The sequence below is a fragment of the Alosa pseudoharengus genome, unplaced genomic scaffold, assembly GCF_046254945.1.
Source record: "Alosa pseudoharengus isolate Yale_2024_CS ecotype anadromous, Long Island Sound unplaced genomic scaffold, YU_APseudo_1.1 YU_APseudo_1.1_scf_22, whole genome shotgun sequence".
Classification (NCBI taxonomy): Eukaryota; Metazoa; Chordata; class Actinopteri; order Clupeiformes; family Clupeidae; genus Alosa; species Alosa pseudoharengus.
In genome coordinates this window covers 8,468,064-8,485,661 of record NW_027468680.1, presented here as the reverse complement: position 1 = coordinate 8,485,661, position 17,598 = coordinate 8,468,064, and the positions used below count along the sequence as shown (strand labels likewise).

General features: G+C 40.3%; 2 protein-coding genes across 2 annotated transcripts; one reads left to right on the top strand and one right to left on the bottom strand.

Annotated features, from left to right (window-relative positions):
- The first annotated feature begins 5,388 nt into the window (after window positions 1-5,388).
- LOC143139714 (rho-related GTP-binding protein RhoB) lies at window positions 5,389-7,696 on the top strand. The gene has a single exon (XM_076300414.1). The coding sequence runs from the start codon at window positions 5,536-5,538 to the stop codon at window positions 6,121-6,123; it is 588 nt and encodes a 195-aa protein (XP_076156529.1). The 5' UTR covers window positions 5,389-5,535; the 3' UTR covers window positions 6,124-7,696.
- Window positions 7,697-9,514: 1,818 nt separating this feature from the next.
- LOC143139713 (uncharacterized) lies at window positions 9,515-17,335 on the bottom strand. Its single transcript, XM_076300413.1, has 5 exons — window positions 17,059-17,335; window positions 14,718-14,799; window positions 13,540-14,567; window positions 12,074-12,179; window positions 9,515-11,378 (listed from the first exon to the last, which is right to left on the bottom strand). Exons 1-5 carry the CDS (start codon window positions 17,125-17,127, stop codon window positions 11,212-11,214), a joined length of 1,452 nt encoding a protein of 483 aa, XP_076156528.1. The 5' UTR covers window positions 17,128-17,335; the 3' UTR covers window positions 9,515-11,211.
- Between the last annotated feature and the right edge of the window lie 263 nt (window positions 17,336-17,598).

Genomic DNA, 17,598 nt, shown 5'->3' with positions numbered 1-17,598 from the left:
GATAGGACAGTGAAGAGAGGACAGGAAATGAGTGGGAAAGAGACGTACATTGGGTTAGGGAAATGAACCTATGGGAACTGAGCCTGTTTATGGTATGGGACGCTGATGCTACCACTATGGATCCCCCCAAAGTCATAGTCACCTTTTTGTCCAAATGAACATTTAGGTTAAATTTGAAGAAGTTTCCCTTCTGTGTTCTTGAGAAATTGGGCCTCATTCGCCAGTTATCTTCCTATTTGTTTTCAAAAGTGTTGATCTTAGGAGCTTTCTTCAAAAGATTCGCAAACATGTTCCCACACCTCAGAATTGTTCTTCTTCAGTAGAAATCACAAGCCAGTTGGCCTTAATTTGCATAGGTAAAGGCCCAGTCAATCCTTATAAAAGGCCATGCGACTGCGGAACCCCCAAAAAATAATGTAATAAAGTAATCTGGTTAAATTCTAGCTTTTGGAATGGACCAAATATTAAAAATAAGTTGTTCAAAGTAAAAACAGGATTCTGAAATCAGATTAGTATACAAATCCATTTTTTGATTTTGATCTGAATCAAACACGCATTGCAGTCAGATTGTACATGTGATGAAGGGGGTGTGTCCATGCTGTATGCTACAGAGTCTCAGTTTGGTTTGGTAACTAAACTGGCCCACTTAGCAATAAAAGTGATGGGGATCAGGAATGGTGTTTGAGAAGGCTATAGTTACAATGGCGTGGGATATTATCACAGACCCCTCACATGTCCTGTATACAGAATATGAACTGCTCCTTTTTAGGACAAAATGGCTGAATAAGTATAGAAACTATCCTGTATTCAGAATACAAACTGCTCCCTTCAGGACAAGATGACTGCAAGTATATAAACTCCTTCATCCCTCTATCAGTGAACCAGCTAAATCCTGGACATGAGAGTGTGAAGTAGAGAAGAACTGTGTGTAGTGATTTCTTGTTTTTTAAGCAGTTATGTTGGCACTAGTGTGTAATATGCACTCTATGTTCGTTTTGGCATTACAATTAAGCAGCACCTGCAGAAAATGTTTAGTTAGGGCAGTGGTTCTTAAACCTTTTGTCTGGCGAACACCCAAAAAACTTCTCTCCAACTGGCGGAATTTGGTTTCCAAATGTTGTGAGATGGGCATTGGAAGCAGAGGCAGAAAATGTCTTCTCTCATAGGTAGGCTATGTCAACATCAAAGGCATTATGTCAAATGGCAGACTTTGACTAAAAACCTTTACAAAAATGTTTTTAAATCATTTCGCGACCCCTCCAATATTTTGGGCGACCCCCCTGGGGGTCCCGACCCCCAGTTTTGAGAACCGCTGAGTTAGGGGGTAAGATGTGACCTGTGAGATGGCTAAACAGTATGGAAGAGGTTCAGGGTACGCAAGTAAATACTATGGTTAGACAGTGTAAGGTGTGATTGCAAACTGTTTAATACCTTGGCTGATCTCATGTGAGTATATTCACATGAGATAAGCCAAAGAATCATAAATTAGCCTATCAAATTCCAGTTTGAATATAACCAATAAATCAAAGGTGTTGGTTGCTCAAAAATAAACATTAGTCATAACAAAGGTTTCATTTATAAGTAAGTATAAGTATATATACTCTTTTGATCCCGTGAGGGAAATTTGGTCTTTGCATTTTTTTCTAATCCATGAATTAGTGAAACACACTCAGCACACAGTGATTGATCACACAGTGAGGTGAAGCACACACTAATCCCGGCGCAGTGAGCTGCCTGCAACAACAGCGGCGCTCGGGGAGCAGTGAGGGGTTAGGTGCCTTGCTCAAGCTGGTTGGGGTTCGAACCGGCAACCCTCCGGTTACAAGTCCGAAGCGCTAACCACGGCTGTCCAACACATCATATTTGATATACAACCCTGTTTCCAAAATGTTGGGATGCTTTTGGGATGGGATTTTTTTAAATCAGAATTTGAGTCTAGTAACACACCATTTTGGATGCGTTTCAACCTAGCCTGGAAGCCAGTCCGAATTTACCCCGCCCACAAAATAAGAGGATGGCAAATGCCGTAATCGCTGTTTTCTGTTTTTCTTTTAAAGTTATTGCACTGTTACATATCTTCTATAACAGACACAATAACAAAATCTAAACCTCTCTTCTCCAAATTGCCTTATTCACCCAGCGGCCAGAACGAGGCTACAGGGTACACTTGCCATTTAACCTCAGTCCAGCAGATGGTGGAGGTAATGCACTCCGTTTGCAAACTGCCAAAAAAACTCACTGAGGAAGAACAGGCCAGCGAACCCTTCTTTTTCGGTGAGCTTTTTTTTGGCAGTTTGCAAACTGAGTTTATTACCACCATCTGCTGCACTGAGGTGTAATGGCAAGGGTACCCTGTAGCCTCGTTCTGGCAGCCGGGTGAATCATGCGAATAGCAGCCTTTTTGTTGTAAACAAAATAATCTGAAGTGAGCTTAGGTAGTGTGGATGACTGTCCACTTGTATAAAGCCTGCCAAAATAATTTGATCGGCCCGAAAACATCCTAACCGGGTACATAGACCCTTTCAACAAACAGGTGCGTTCCTAGGACATTTCCGGTGCCACAGAGAAGAGCATTGAGCCAATGGTAACTTGGGGACAAACAAAAATGTTAAAATCAAGTTTTAGTCAACATTTTGTAGAGCAGTGTTTTTCGACCTTTTTTGTGCCACGGCACACTTTTGACACTTAAAATGTCCCACGGCACACTAACACACTAATCCTGTGTGAAGAAAAAATAAACATACCATAGCCTAAAATTTCAAAATAATACACAGATATGGCTTCTATGCAAGACCTGCTCAATATAACAAGCGCCCTCTGTTTCATTTGTAGGTGACTATATCTAATTTAATTGTTGTTTTGAACTGAATATGTGATGATTCTGTGAATACTGGATATGGGGCCCCCGTTGTACAATGCCTGCATACCACAAATAGTGCAATCATACAATCAATGAGAGTATGTGGTTATAAATTCTTTGATGCAACAGTTGCTTTTCTGGACCAGTGAGTGACATTTCGGTAATTTTCTGTGGCACACCTGATGATCTCTCACGGCACACTAGTGTGCCCCGGCACAGTGGTTGAAAAACACTGTTGTAGAGCATCACACTAAAGTCTGATTCATTTTCATTTCAAAGTATCGCCATTGGTTTTTAATGTTTCAACCGGAAAAGCTCTAGGAACAGATTGAAACGGTCTATAGACTTATCAATGGAGGAACTCAAATTTCCCACCATCAAATTTTGTTTGCGAGGTAAATTCGGGCTGGCTTCCAGGTTACCTGTAAGATATAAATGTGTCTTGTTTTGCCAGTGTCATGCAGTGCCATTTTCTATATATTTACAGTGATGGCCAAAAGTGTTGGCACCCATGCTAAAGTTGACTGAAAAGAGGAATATAAAATCATCTTTTGGAAATTGAGGAAAAAAGGAAAAATGAGGAAATATCTAACCTTTAAGGACACCAATTTTCTTAGTGAATGAATAATGTGTCATAAATAAATAAATGTTCTTCCTTAAAATACAGGGGTCATAAGTATTGACACCCCTATGTTAAATTGCCATAGAGACAGGCAGATTTTTATTTTTAAAGGCCAGTTATTTCATGGATCCAGAATACTGTGCATCCTGATAAAGTTACCTTGGCCTTTGGAATTAAAATAGCCCCACATCATCACATACCCTTCACCATACCTAGAGATTGGCATGGGTGTTATATCAGTTAGCCTATTAGCTGGTTTGATTTGCATTGAGCTCAATGAACACCCATGCCAATCTCTAGGTATGGTGAAGGGTATGTGATGATGTGGGGCTATATATAATTCCAAAGGCCAAGGTAACTTTATCAGGATGCACAGTATTCTGGATCCATGAAATAACTGGCCTTTAAAAATAAAAATCTGCCTGTCTCTATGGGAATTTAACATAGGGGTGTCAATACTTATGACCCCTGTATTTTAAGGAAGAACATTTATTTATTTATGATACATTATTCATTCACGAAGAAAATTGGTGTCCTTAAAGGTTAGATATTTCCTAATTTTTCACTTAAGGCATTAAGATCAATTTCCAAAAGATGATTTTATATTCCTCTTTTCAGTCAACTTTAGCATGGGTGCCAACACTTTTGGCCATCACTGTATAGTGACTACAGTATTCATTAACAATTATGACAAGTTGGTATTTGTGTTTACAACTATAGGCTATTGTTGACAAATGATTGTTAGTTGAGATATTTCAGCACCAATAAAATTGACAGAATTCAAATGATTTAATTATGTGATCATTTAGCACAAAAAAAACAGTTAAGCCTAGTAATGTTTTTCTCAGATGGCAAGTTAAGCCACAAAACCACTTTTTAGGATCCCTTTGCATTCATTTTATTAGGCTACTGTTTCTCTCATATTACCTGAGGTGAAGTTATGTAGCCTACACAACACACACACACACACACAGTTAACACTGATATTATGACGATATCATAATGATCATGATCATAATGTCCTTTTTCATGAAACACAGAGGAGAATTCAATTCAATATTTATTCACAATATTAAATGTGCAGTCAGGAATTGCACAAGAATTGAAATCAGAATTTAAACAACCTCTGAAGGTAATGCTAAAAATTGCAACCTAAATTTAGCATTGCACTAAAAGATTGCATTTTTTGTTTGTTTTAGAAAATGAGATTAGATTCCTCGTGCAACCTTTGAAATGAGCAAACTGAACAAAAATGTTGGTTGTGTTGTTGGTGTGTGCATATTGATATTGAAGTATAGAAGAATCAGATAGAAATATAGGCCTAGGCCTACTTAATATTGATAATTTAAATGTAAAAATCACATACTTTGGAGAATTACACTCTCAAAGGGGTGAGGGTCTGTTTGTTTCAAATTAGTAGCCCTCCATATGATTTCGGATCCTTCAAGTAGTCCTCATTCCCAAAAACGTTGGAGACTGTTGTAGGCCCTCACGGAATTGGCAGCTAGCGGTCGTTTGAAGATGAGTGCTGAATGTGACAAAAAAAATGTTATGGGCTTGAAATTGCGTAAAATACCTGACTGCACCTTTAAGTGAACTTAATCTGTTATTCAGACTGCATGACTCAGAACTCAGAGCTCTTCTCACAAGTCTCGCCTGCCAGGATGGTCAGGCGGCGAAACCGAACGCAATTGATAAAGGGAATAAACATGTGCTCTGTCTCCCTAACTGTCCATTTGGCTAGTAACCACTCCTTACACATGGAATGGCGTGGTACAGCCAATCACATCCTATTTTAGACGAAGTGACTTCACCATGTCTCCTCCTATTGGATGCTATATTAAGAACGCAACAGGGCTCTTTAAAAGGGGAGCCGAGTGACATTTTGCAGAGGTACCAATGGATGCAGGCTACCACTCGGAAAAGGGCTCGAATTCGTGAGAGCTGGATGTAGCCTTGTAGGATTATTGTGTACTGTTTACCACTGTGAAATTATTATTGATAACCTGGACTAGACAGACCTACATTTTGCGTTAGGTGGACGGCAGCTGAGATGGCTGCTATTCGGAAAAAGCTTGTGGTGGTCGGGGATGGCGCCTGTGGGAAGACTTGTCTCCTCATCGTGTTCAGTAAAGATGAATTTCCTGAGGTGTATGTACCAACCGTGTTCGAGAACTACGTCGCGGATATTGAGGTAGACAGCAAGCAAGTAGAATTGGCTTTGTGGGACACAGCTGGGCAGGAAGACTATGACCGCCTTCGCCCCCTATCCTACCCGGACACTGATGTAATACTAATGTGCTTCTCAGTGGACAGTCCAGATTCGTTGGAGAATATCCCAGAAAAATGGGTACCAGAGGTGAAGCACTTCTGTCCTAACGTTCCGATCATTTTAGTGGCGAACAAAAAGGACATGCGAAATGACGAGAACGTCAGGAACGAGCTAGCACGGATGAAACAGGAACCCGTGAAGACAGAGGATGGGAGGGCCATGGCTGCGCGCATCGGAGCGTACGATTACTTGGAGTGTTCAGCCAAAACGAAGGAAGGAGTACGGGACGTTTTCGAGACCGCAACTCGCGCTGCTCTACAGAAAAAGCTACCTTCCAAGCCCTGTGTGGAATGCTGCAAATTGATATGAAATGAGCAATAAGAAATGTCAAAGTAGCTTAATTAAACAAAAGTTAAGGAGCCAGACGAAGAATGGCTTTCACTGATGAGAGCTAGTCTCTGTATTTTGGGATGGTTAAACTGCAGTCCAAGTTAATGAAATAGGTGGTCATTATGATGGACACTGGAGTGATGTGCTACAGTTTGAATAACAATGGGGTTGATAACCCATGGTGAAAGAAGTCAGCAACACTAATCTGCAAATCTTATGAGTTATGACCATTGCAAAGATGAATGATAACCCACTCGCTGGAGGATATTCGTATGGATACAGAAGGATTTTTTGCCAACAGGAGCGACAAAGGATGGGACAATGTTACCATGAGCTTATGAGAAGGGCTAGTCTTGGTCAGATGGTTAATTTGTGTTTGTTTATAGAGTAACTATGTTGTTGTGTGTGTGTGTGCATGTGCCTGTCAGTGGGGGAGGAGAGGGCTTTATGGTACCCTACTTGCAGTTTCACCCTGTTCAGATCTTAATTACATTTATTCATTCACACACACACACACACACACACACACTCACAGATCATATATTACATTCATTCATTACATACACTCGCATTACATATATTAAAATCACTTTAGCATAATTGTTCAATACACTGAGTTCAATATAGTTTGTCCACTTCGGTTGAAACATTCATAAATGCCATGATGTTACTGTTTTAATGCCGTTTCAATTTGCACCATCCCCATCGCCTTATGGATGGGTGGACACCATTCAATACTGAAGGGGACAGATTTAAGGTTTAACTGTTAAGATTGCACTGAATAATTTGAGTTCTATTGAACTGTGTTTTAATAGTATTATCCTAGATACACACTCTTATGGCAAGGTACTCAGTAACACAATATAAACCATTTTATTTGTTTTTTAAACCTGTGGTAAGTTCATTCTGTTATTTTACATTGCACATAACGGACATCTTAAAAGTATGTTTACAAGTCCACTTAATTGTATTCAGAGTTCATTATGCTAAATAAAATGGACTGGTTGAATGAAGCCCTGCTAATTGTCTCCTGGACTTAAAAAGTGAAGTAGTTTTATTGTTATAGACTACATGGGTCTCAGTCTTGCAGAATTAAAGAGGTATGAATGCAACATAGCTATTGTCTTGGATATGGTAATCAGTCAGATAATCTACTTATGTTGGCACTGGTTCCCGACAGTCACATTAATGTGAAGATGAGCTTTTTCCCATTGCCATAGCCTATATCATCTTGGACTTAAAAGGTAACTAATCATGGAGACAACATTATGTAATGATGTATATACATTTCGTAAGTATTAACTTGCCAACATTATTCAACAAATACTAGGATAACAGTGTTTCCCACAGAATTGAATTCTATTTGTGGTGGTAGGTTTGCAGAATTAACTTGAATGAAACCGTTTTTAGCAAATTAGCGCAAAGTGGTTATGATGCTAACCAGATTTAAAGCACAATTTAGTACAACCTGGAAAATTATTGTGTGGTGGTCAGTGTTGATATTGTGGTGGGCCACCACAAATAAGTCAATGTATTGGAAACACTGGATAATAATTAATCACGCAGTGAGAAAAATCATAAATGCAGAGCTTATATCCTGTGCCATTTGATATGCCAATATGATAACTTATTATGAAGCAAGACTGGGACATACACTGAGTCCTCTTAGCAGAAAGATACTTTCTTTAGAAACTAGGTCTGGGCTCTTTGGAATGTTAACTTTGTACACTGGTGCAGAACATACTCTTACTCAGTGCATTCAGCCAGAGATTTTGTAACGAGGAGACACAGCCCTCAAAGAATCCTCCATAGAAATGCATGGGGTTAGTTCGTAACGCTAATATGGCAGTAGTCTCTACGCATATCCCACCTTGAATAGGAAAATAGATGCTCAATAATTGCCCAAAGTGCGTTGCAAGATGGCTGCCAAAAAGGACTTTGGTTTAGCTCAGTGCATCTCCTGAACAGCTCTCCCCTCTCTGCATGATATTTAGTTCAGGCGATGCTATGACCCATTGAAATGATCCTAGAACATGGCAGGCAGGCATTTCTGCAGTCTAATGGCCAGCACGGAATGGCTCAGGAACTTCTCCCCTCAGGTCCTCAGACTCATTAATGCGAATACAGACATGCCTACTACACTTGGAATCAGGACTTACACCTGAACTCAGGACTTAAAGATGTGGTTGTCACTGTCTTGCATTCAATATTTTCTGCTCGTTATTGTAATAATAATTATTATTAATATCAATGCTTATTAGTAGTATATTTATTACTTCTGTTTTCCGCACAAAGGAGGGTGTCAGTTTCACATGAAGTCATTAGGCCGCGTGAACTCTCTACAACTAGGTGACAAATACGGTACTTTTACCGTGTGTACTCTCTACAACTAGGTGACAAATACGGTACAAATACGGTACTTGAAGTTGAACTTGAATTGCATCATTACAGGTTTCAAATTAAATTAAAATTATTTCAATGATTTCTCCATCCCCTTGCACTTAGGTTAACTCAAAAGCCACAACTCAAATCACAACAGGATACTACAATAGGATACTACAATTGTGTTGGTGGTAAATTAGTAAATTTAAAGAGGTGGTGGTTGGGGGGGGGGGGTTCTTAGTGCAAATAAAACTAGTGCAAAAATGCTTATTTTTTTATGATAGGCTTGGGGTCATTGGGGCTTTGAGTAGTCTTATAGCAGAAGAAAATATGATGTTTTTGAAACAGGTGGTTTTAGTTTAAATGGATCTGTAGTGCTTTCCAGAGCAGGGAAGCTGTGAGATGTGGTGGTTTGGGTGAGACGTCCTCTAATCTTACTGTTTTTATTGTTGATTACTTTTGCAAGGTTTAAGGTGCGCTCTGTGTACAGAGTGCAGACTGAGGGATGATCACCACCAATTATATTATATCCACCATTAGTCACGGTCTCATTATACACACTGACAAAGGCTGCAAGGATAAGATGTGTGTTACCCCTGCTGCTATGAGGTGAAAATAAATCAAAAAGAAAGGTTTTGGGAGTGCATTTTCCGAACAGTCTGTTGGATCACACACCCACTGAAAACAAACAGGAGAGTGCCGTGTTTTGAAAAAAAAAAACTGATTTATACACCAGAAATTAAATGGAACCATGTCAAATGCATAGACGCCTCAGATGTCGAAATAAACAAAAATCCTCAATGAGGCATTGAGTTGGCTGCAATCTGAATCATGTGCGTAGACGTAGGTACACTTATTACTCATGCTTATGTACAATGCTAAGGTTGTTACCGTATACTACTACATTTGTTCTAAGCAATATATGTGTGATGTGAGTGATGTCATTTGATGAGCAAATATAGGATTATCCATAGATGACTGAATAGAGTTCATTAAAAAAGGTCCTCCTTTATTGAACATACAAAATAGTCAACTACAGTTAACAAATAATGAAAATATGGCCATAATGGCCTCAAGCAACAAATCAAAGAGGTAGACAGGCCCAAACATGGATGTACAACTGATACTGGTGCTGTTACGCTAGCTTGGGACTAAAGGAGCCCCCCTTACCTTTTTCTTCAAAAGTACCGTCAAGCATTGTCTGGCGACTCTTAAGTCAGTATTAATGAGCTCCTTGGGACCCAAACGCAAGCCAAATTGAAAAAGTGACCAAAAATTAAATTAATTGAAACATTCCTGCCGCCATCGCTGGTCGTTTCAAATGAATTAAGACTACAAATTACACTCACTCCCACCCACACACACACACTTCTATACAATCTGCTCATCACAAACAACCAAAGACAGGACACAAACCATCACCACATAAACAAACATTCAAGACTCCAAGAAAAACCAGTTAAACCACTGAAACTTAACGTACACTTTAACATATAACTAATTATTTCATGATTTAATGAAGGAATGTTTAACCTATTTTTACCCAGTACTGCACCGTGAGAGTGCATTGGATAAAAGGCATGCTGTTGCATGGTGCTTAGTACCAACGTTAAGGAACAGAAAAGTAGCTATTCTGACTGTATTCTGTGCACCTCAAAAGCTGACACTAATATCTATTTCCCACCACGTCGATATAAGTGCTTGAGAGGAGTTAAAAGATCCAGTGTAGGTGATTTGGGCATTTTAAAAATGTCTTCATATTGTAAGCCTTAAGTAAACGTGCATCAAAAATGTCCATGGTTAGAGAATGCAACTGTAAAAAAAAAAAGGGGCCCTTAAAGGAACAAAGTTAAATGAGCCTGTGCTTATGCCTGAGGGAAAAGACTGTTTTTGACTAAAGAAGATTATATAAAAAACACACAGCTGCACCAAAACATACCACTTGTACAAACATTTGAGGCTATATCATTATAAGTGCTGAAGATGAAATAAAAGATCCATTTTTAGGTGATATGGGCATGTAACTTTAAAAAGGTCCCACTGCTCATATCGTCAGCCATAAGTAAACGTGAATCAAAAAAGTCCAAGCTTACAGACTGAAACTGTAAAAACCTAATAAATATATGGCCCTTAATTGAACAAAGCTTCATGAGCCTGTTGATCAAACAAAACATATAGGTGCACCAAAATATACCACTTGTTTAAAAATACAAAGGTTTCTAACAACAAATGTGAAACTTTACCCAGACTCCAAAGATCCCATTTAAGGCACCATGGCAATCCGGGATGAGCAGTGACTCTGCTACCACTCACAGTACAGCATAATCAGCCTCTCGTCATCTCTGTTGTGAGAAGTGATGCCTTTGCATACAAGATGCAGTCCCATGGAGACAGTCCAAGAGTGGTCATTGTGTCCTCTTTTATAAAAGTCAATATAAATGTGTGTGGTTCAAATGTGAGCAGACTACAGCATGGTTAACGGTCAACTGGAAAATCCACTGACCAATGCATTGTCCCAGTGTCCATCAAAGTGCCAAGTCTGTTTGGATAAACAAGAAAAGGACTGATCGTTTGACAGAAAACTCCACTCACCAAGGAAGCAAGGAGAAGGATCGGCCCTGTAAAGAGGGCTGAGAGAGCACGAGACGAGGCACTGTAAAATGAGGCTGGCTACAGGGCACGTCTTCATGCCAAGAATTCCTCCTGCCTCTGCACTTTCTGGTAATCTCCATTAAAGGGCTTGTGGTCCTCCAGTGCGTAGCTTCCTTCGTCCTTCTTCTTCATCCGATAGGCCATGATTGAGACCAGCATGACTGCTAGTGCTAGACCGACAATCCCCCCACAAATGACACCTGCACAGGACGAAGAATTTTATTACAATTATCCATTAATATTGTTATTTTACTTAGCCCATTGCCATCCAACTAGCTAAATGCCACCTCTGTCATTTGCTAAATGTTGCTATGTTCTGAACGTCTGTATTTTACAGCTTGGATGCAACGTGACTGTTCATTTAAACTTCACAACGAGTTCGGAAAATTAATATAAGTGCTTAATATAAGTGTGATACGGTCAAAAAATTGGATCTACTTCACAGGTGTGCAAATAGCATACGGTACACGTTCTAAAGAACGCAGGACAATGGGAAATTCAACCAAGCAGTGGAATAAGAGCTAGTTAAAAATCTTAACATATTTATATTACTGGGGCCCAGCAGTTCAATACTGGAGCATGTGCCCCAGTAAAAAGGGTCTATTGATGTCCATGGGGCAAAGTATAAGATATAGTGAAAAAAGAGAATGTCCGTGTTCGCACACCGAAGTAGCTCCCAAACTTTATTATAAAAACGACACTGTTTCGAGCAAACAGTGTTTTCTTCAGGCTGGTGCGTAGAGATTTTCAGGCTGGTGCGTAGAGATTTTCAACTTTCCATCACTGCCTTATTTACAATTGGTTTCTTACACCGTTTTCTAATGTGTCCTATACAATTATATACAATGATATACTCTGTTGTGTTGGTACATTGGTAAGAGAGGAGTATCCTTGCCTGCCAAAACTTCTTTCCTCTCCAGAAGGGTCTGGTGGTCAGATGAACTCTCAAGAGACTTGGTATTGGTCCGCCTGATATCGTTGGCAAAGACAAAGTCTTCATCCTTATGAAAAAAAGAAAAAAAAAAGTTGTTCATTTTTCTGGACAGGACAACAATTATGTTGCCTGAAATGGTAAACACATTGATAGACACACAGAGGCCCTGATTAAAGGTTTGGGAATTTTTTTGCAAATCAGTATAAGTATTAAGTAAGTATATATACTCTTTTGATCCCGTGAGGGATATTTGGTCTCTGCATTTATCCCAATCCGTGAATTAGTGAAACACACACAGCACACAGTGTACACACAGTGAGGTGAAGCACACACTAATCCCAGCGCAGTGAGCTGCCTGCATCAACAGCGGCGCTCGGGGAGCAGTGAGGGGTTAGGTGCTTTGCTCAAGGGCACTTTAGCCGTGCCTACTGGTCGGGGTTCGAACCGGCAACCCTCCGGTTACAGGTCCGAAGTGCTAACCAGTAGGCCACGGCTGCCAAAATCAGTGTATCATTAAATTGATAAAATGCCATACATCATCTACTTCCTACATCTACAGAGCTTTTACCTCAAAATAAAGGAATTCTACTTAGATCTGGGAGGAGTTTGTTTACAATGAACTTTCTCCAGTATGGTCAAGGAGCCCTTCCTCACAGATGAAACATGGAGTATTTAACATGTGCAAAGCAAACTACTTATTACTCATTAATTTAGATCTTTGTTAATCAGGGCCACAGAGACAGGAGGTGTAATATAAATGAGGGCTTACAAACGGCCCAGGCAAAATTTGGCACTAAGATAGTGAGAGAAAGTGGAATAGAACATTATGTGCAATATTCCAATATGTGGTTTAATGTTCTCATTATGTCCAATATTCCAATATGTGGTTTAATGTTCTGCATTTTTCATTAGTGGGTCACTTTGACACTAAAAGTATGATTCTATGTAATGACTGTATGATATCTGTACTGTCCCTGTGTATATCTGTGTGAGACTATGTATTTAGATAAGCGGGAATATTATGACTTTGCAGTGTTTCACTGCTCTGCATAGCTGCATTAGTAGCGGTCTGCTCCTGATTGCCAGGTTGCCACTAATCACAGTCTGATTCAGTGTAGTCCATGTGAGATGGGATGACCAACGTCATCTCCCGTCAGCCTGGAAGGATACTTAAACCCTAACTATTTCCTTGTCTAGTTAGAGCAGCTGATGGATCTTTAGGTGAAGTCATGCTGTCTCTCCCTTGATGTGCATCATTGTAAATAAAACTCGGTTCCTGATTTTTCATACTATTGATCTGACTGGGTCTCTATTCATCTGTGGTATCAAAATTACCATCAATAACATGCAATTATCAATTTCCCCTGATCAACCCAGGGAAACACCTCAGCATGTGACAAGTAAAAAATAAAGAAGGATATACTTACAGGCTTTGGCCTCTCAACTCCCTTCCTGACTTCCGGGACTATGATGTCCACAATGGCAGTTTTGGTGGGGGCTAGTGGGGGCATATCAGTGGCTTCATCATAATCCTCCTCTGGAACTGAGGTCCCATCTTCATCTTCCACAGTCACTACTGCTGCTGTTGCTGTTGTCGTTGTTGTCGTTGTTGTCGTCGTCGTGCCTTCCACCACCTCCTCCTCCTCCTCCAAATCTATACTTGTCTCCTGCAGTGTAGTGATGACCACTGTGACTTTTTCCTTAGTGCCGGACACCGAGGCAGTGGTAGATTCTTCGTTGGGAGCTGAAGAGGTTGTGGTGGGGCCTAGTGGGGGCATATCAGTGGCTTCCTCCTCTGGAACTGAGGTCCCATCCTCATCTTCCACAATCACTACAGCTGCTGTTGTTGTTGTTGTCGTTGTGCCTTCCTCCTCCTCCAAATCTATACTTGTCTCCTGCAGCTTAGTGATGACCACTGTGACTTTTTCCTTAGTGTCGGACACAAAGGCAGTGGTAGATTTTTCGTTGTCGATGGGAGCTGAAGAGGTTGTGGTGGGGGCTAGTGGGGGCATATCAGTGGCTTCATCTTCCACAATCACTACAGCTGCTGCTGCTGTTGTTGTTGTTGTTGTTGTCGTCGTGCCTTCCTCCTCCTCCAAATCTATACTTGTCTCCTGCAGCGTTGTGGTGACCACTGTGACTTTTTCCTTAGTGCCGGACACCAATGTAGTAATGTCTACCTTCTCAGCAGGCGGGGTAGTTGTGTTTTTCCCTTCCACAGTGTCATGAATGGGAATGTGTGTGGTGTGATGTTGAAGTGTGTCTGAGTCAGAGGTCTCCATGGGAGGTATAATCGTAGTGACTGGAGATAACGAGACAGATATGCGAGACTTGTCGATAGCAATGGGAATCTTTTCAGTTGTTTGCTGTACAGTGCTGAATGGTGCATCTGTTATCCAGGATTTTTCAGTGACATTGATGAGTGTGACCTTGCCTCCATTGACATTACCCAAATCTGTGGATGAAAAGATTCAAAACAACTGAAACCTTTAAAAAGCAGAAGTGGGTTCACAAGTGTGTACACAAAAGGATGAATCATAATTGTACAGACAACATTGTTCCACATTTTCTGCTGAGGTATGTGGAAAGCCAGCATAATGCTTACCATCTTCTCCTGAGCCTGAACCGGAGAATTCCGCGTCATCTCCAGATGTGTCTAGATCCTCTGGTGGGGTGTTGGTAGAGGACTGAAAGGTGGAGACCATTGGATACTCATCAGTACTTATTATAAATGCCACATTGTTGCAGCCAGACATTCCTGTACTATGACAAATGAAGGTCCTTTTTTTTTGACATGGACAACTGATTATTCTGATATACTCGATGGCCCTTATCTATCTTTTTGAAATGTGTCTTTTAAACTGAGGTTGTTCTAGGCATATGCCAACTAACAACTAGAAGTACGTCTTCACAGTGACATGAAATATGACGACTACATAAACGTCGGTACTGTAAAGCTAAGAAATGCAACAAGCTACATTACAACTTAAGTGGTGCAGTACCACTCAAAACAAACATGTTCGATAGGAGAAGAGAAGGCGGTTTTGTTGACTAAAGTAGACAGGCTATGGCGTAAGCTTAATTTGTTCCTGCAAATAAATGGTCATCAACAACCATGCTAGATGATTTGTTAGGAGTTTGCATTAACATTCTGGCTACTACAGTATTTCACTCCTCATCTGTTATTGGTAACCATTTGTCAGTGTGTAAACAGCAGATATTGTCTGGAATATGACTGTTCAGGTCTGACAGTGTACACAGCCTTCGCATAATGTACAAACAAAGGCTATGGTTAACTGAGCAGTGATCTCCCACACCCAATAAAATGCTTGCGGACCGAAAAACAAGTATGTAAGTGTCCATGTCACTATAGATAGGCCTAATGATGGTGGGATCAGTTTATCCAAATATACCAATGACTTGACTTCCAATATATGTACACACACACACACACACACACAAAAATCAATGGAATTTCTATACTAGTTTCACTTTACCCCCTCTTGTTGTGCTCCTGATCTATTCACTAAAACATGTCAGTAACGACATCACTGGGGTGGTTAAGTGCCCAACGAAGGTGACAAGGAAGAAAAGTTCTGTACTTCATTTCCAGGTATGACTCACTAACTTCTTTTAGTGAGTCATTCTCATTCTTTATCAGGTTTCAAATCCTGTGGATCAGGATATCTTAGTGATTCAGCCTTCCATAACAAGTTATATATCCCTATAATCAAACAATAATCCAATGTAACTGCGTAAGTCTTTCTGACATTTAGCTTGTAGACCTACCCTGAAAACAGTCCCATATTCCTCCAATTCATCCATCAGTTTTTAAAATGTGCTAAATATTTTAGAACCTCATCAGCAAACAGAAAAATGAATTTTTGTGTGTTCCCATACATATCCCTTTAATGTTAACATTCTGTCTAATCCACTCACTCAGTGGCATCAGTGGCCATTGAAATATTTAGTCTGTATGAATGACCCTTATCTATACTTTGTGCACAATAAATGTGAATAGTTCAGACAGCAGTTTCATGTGGCACTTTGCAAACTGCATGGCGAGCACATGTGGTATGCTGTAAACCGAAATAAACCCACACTCTCAATTTGAAAGAACTATACTGTATCACAATACTTTTCCACTGTAAAAACACTGTTCTGTGTGTTCTCTCTTCTCACACAAATGTTTTTTTTTTTTTTAAATAAGTTCTGAACCATTTTCGGATCATAAGTTTATCCGTGATGATGGCGTATGGGATCATCACTGAGTCATAGCCTACCCTTCCAGAGAACAACACAAAGGTCATGTGTAGGCGGCTGTCTTAGGAAATCAAGCCTGTCTGGGCATGCCTTCACAGCGGCCAGGATAAAAGAATACGGGTGGAACTGGTCAAATGGAGCAATTACAGTAGGCTAGTGACGCAATGATCAAATTTCGTTATGATCAAAAACCCATCCTTTTCCTTTGATGGATGGGTAGCCTAGCCCGGTTTTAGGCCTATCCAAAATAGAAAAGGTAAATTAAACGGCAACGGTAACCACTTAATTTCATTTAACCTAACTAAACGAAAACAGTTCTTTAGGTGAGTTCAGTAGCCTGCCAACACATACTTGTACACTGTTTCATATGACTGACGTAGCCTGTGAGGTATGGAGAATTTTACTCGGACGAGATTGGCTGTAATTCGCCTTTGTCGGAACACACCCGCAAAAACAGCATGCTGAGACACGAACTCTAGCCTTACTCATATTTAACTCGCATTACAAACGTGAAAACAATGGCAGCGTCAGAGTTTTCATATAAAAGGTTTCCTCAGTGGCCTAACAGGCATGCGTAACGTTATATGCTATAAGATATTAAGTAGCCTAACTTTAAATACTTTTGGCTGTGATTTAATTTAGCTTTATTCTCACAAGCGCCACAGTAAAACAAACCAACTCACCGAGAGAGCAGACACCAACGAGCTGATGTAGAAAACAAGTAGGCCTATCCTTGTCAAGTGAATCCTCATGGTCTTGAGATCTTTGTAGCAACCTTGTTTAGAGTTACGTATATAGGCTTACTGTGAAACAGACTTGTGATCCTTTCGTATTCGTTCACTTTGAAGATGTTTCAGCGGTTCTGTTGTACTGCGCTAAAAGCCAACTACAACTGTAATGAAGACTAATCTAACAGACACTTTACAACTTCCTTTCACCACACTGATTAACTTTAGCCCCTTCCCCCTGAACTCCACCCTCCAGGCTGCACCAAAGGTGTGAACTTATCGGGCCACCCTTCACCAAATTTGGAAACATCCGCCTCTCGCAGGGACTGACTTCATGGGGGCGTTATTGAAAGTTTCTGTTTGTTTCTCTGTTAGGTTAGGTCACCTGCGCGTAATGAAGTGTTCTCGAGTGTTACATTAATGTCTACAACAAAATTAGCCTAATTAAAAGTGGTTCAATACTATGAAGACTATGAACGTCCTAGTCATAACTCT

Bases quoted from the DNA above. Each gene is read 5' to 3' on its own strand.
- LOC143139713 (XM_076300413.1), bottom strand. From the start codon at position 17,127: ATGAGGATTCACTTGACAAGGATAGGCCTACTTGTTTTCTACATCAGC. The intron at 14,568-14,717 runs GTAAGCATTATG...TTTCATCCACAG, and splicing joins TTCAGGCTCAGGAGAAGATG to ATTTGGGTAATGTCAATGGA. The intron at 11,379-12,073 runs GCAAGGATACTC...CGTCCTGTGCAG, and splicing joins GAGGAAAGAAGTTTTGGCAG to GTGTCATTTGTGGGGGGATT.
- LOC143139714 (XM_076300414.1), top strand. From the start codon at position 5,536: ATGGCTGCTATTCGGAAAAAGCTTGTGGTGGTCGGGGATGGCGCCTGT.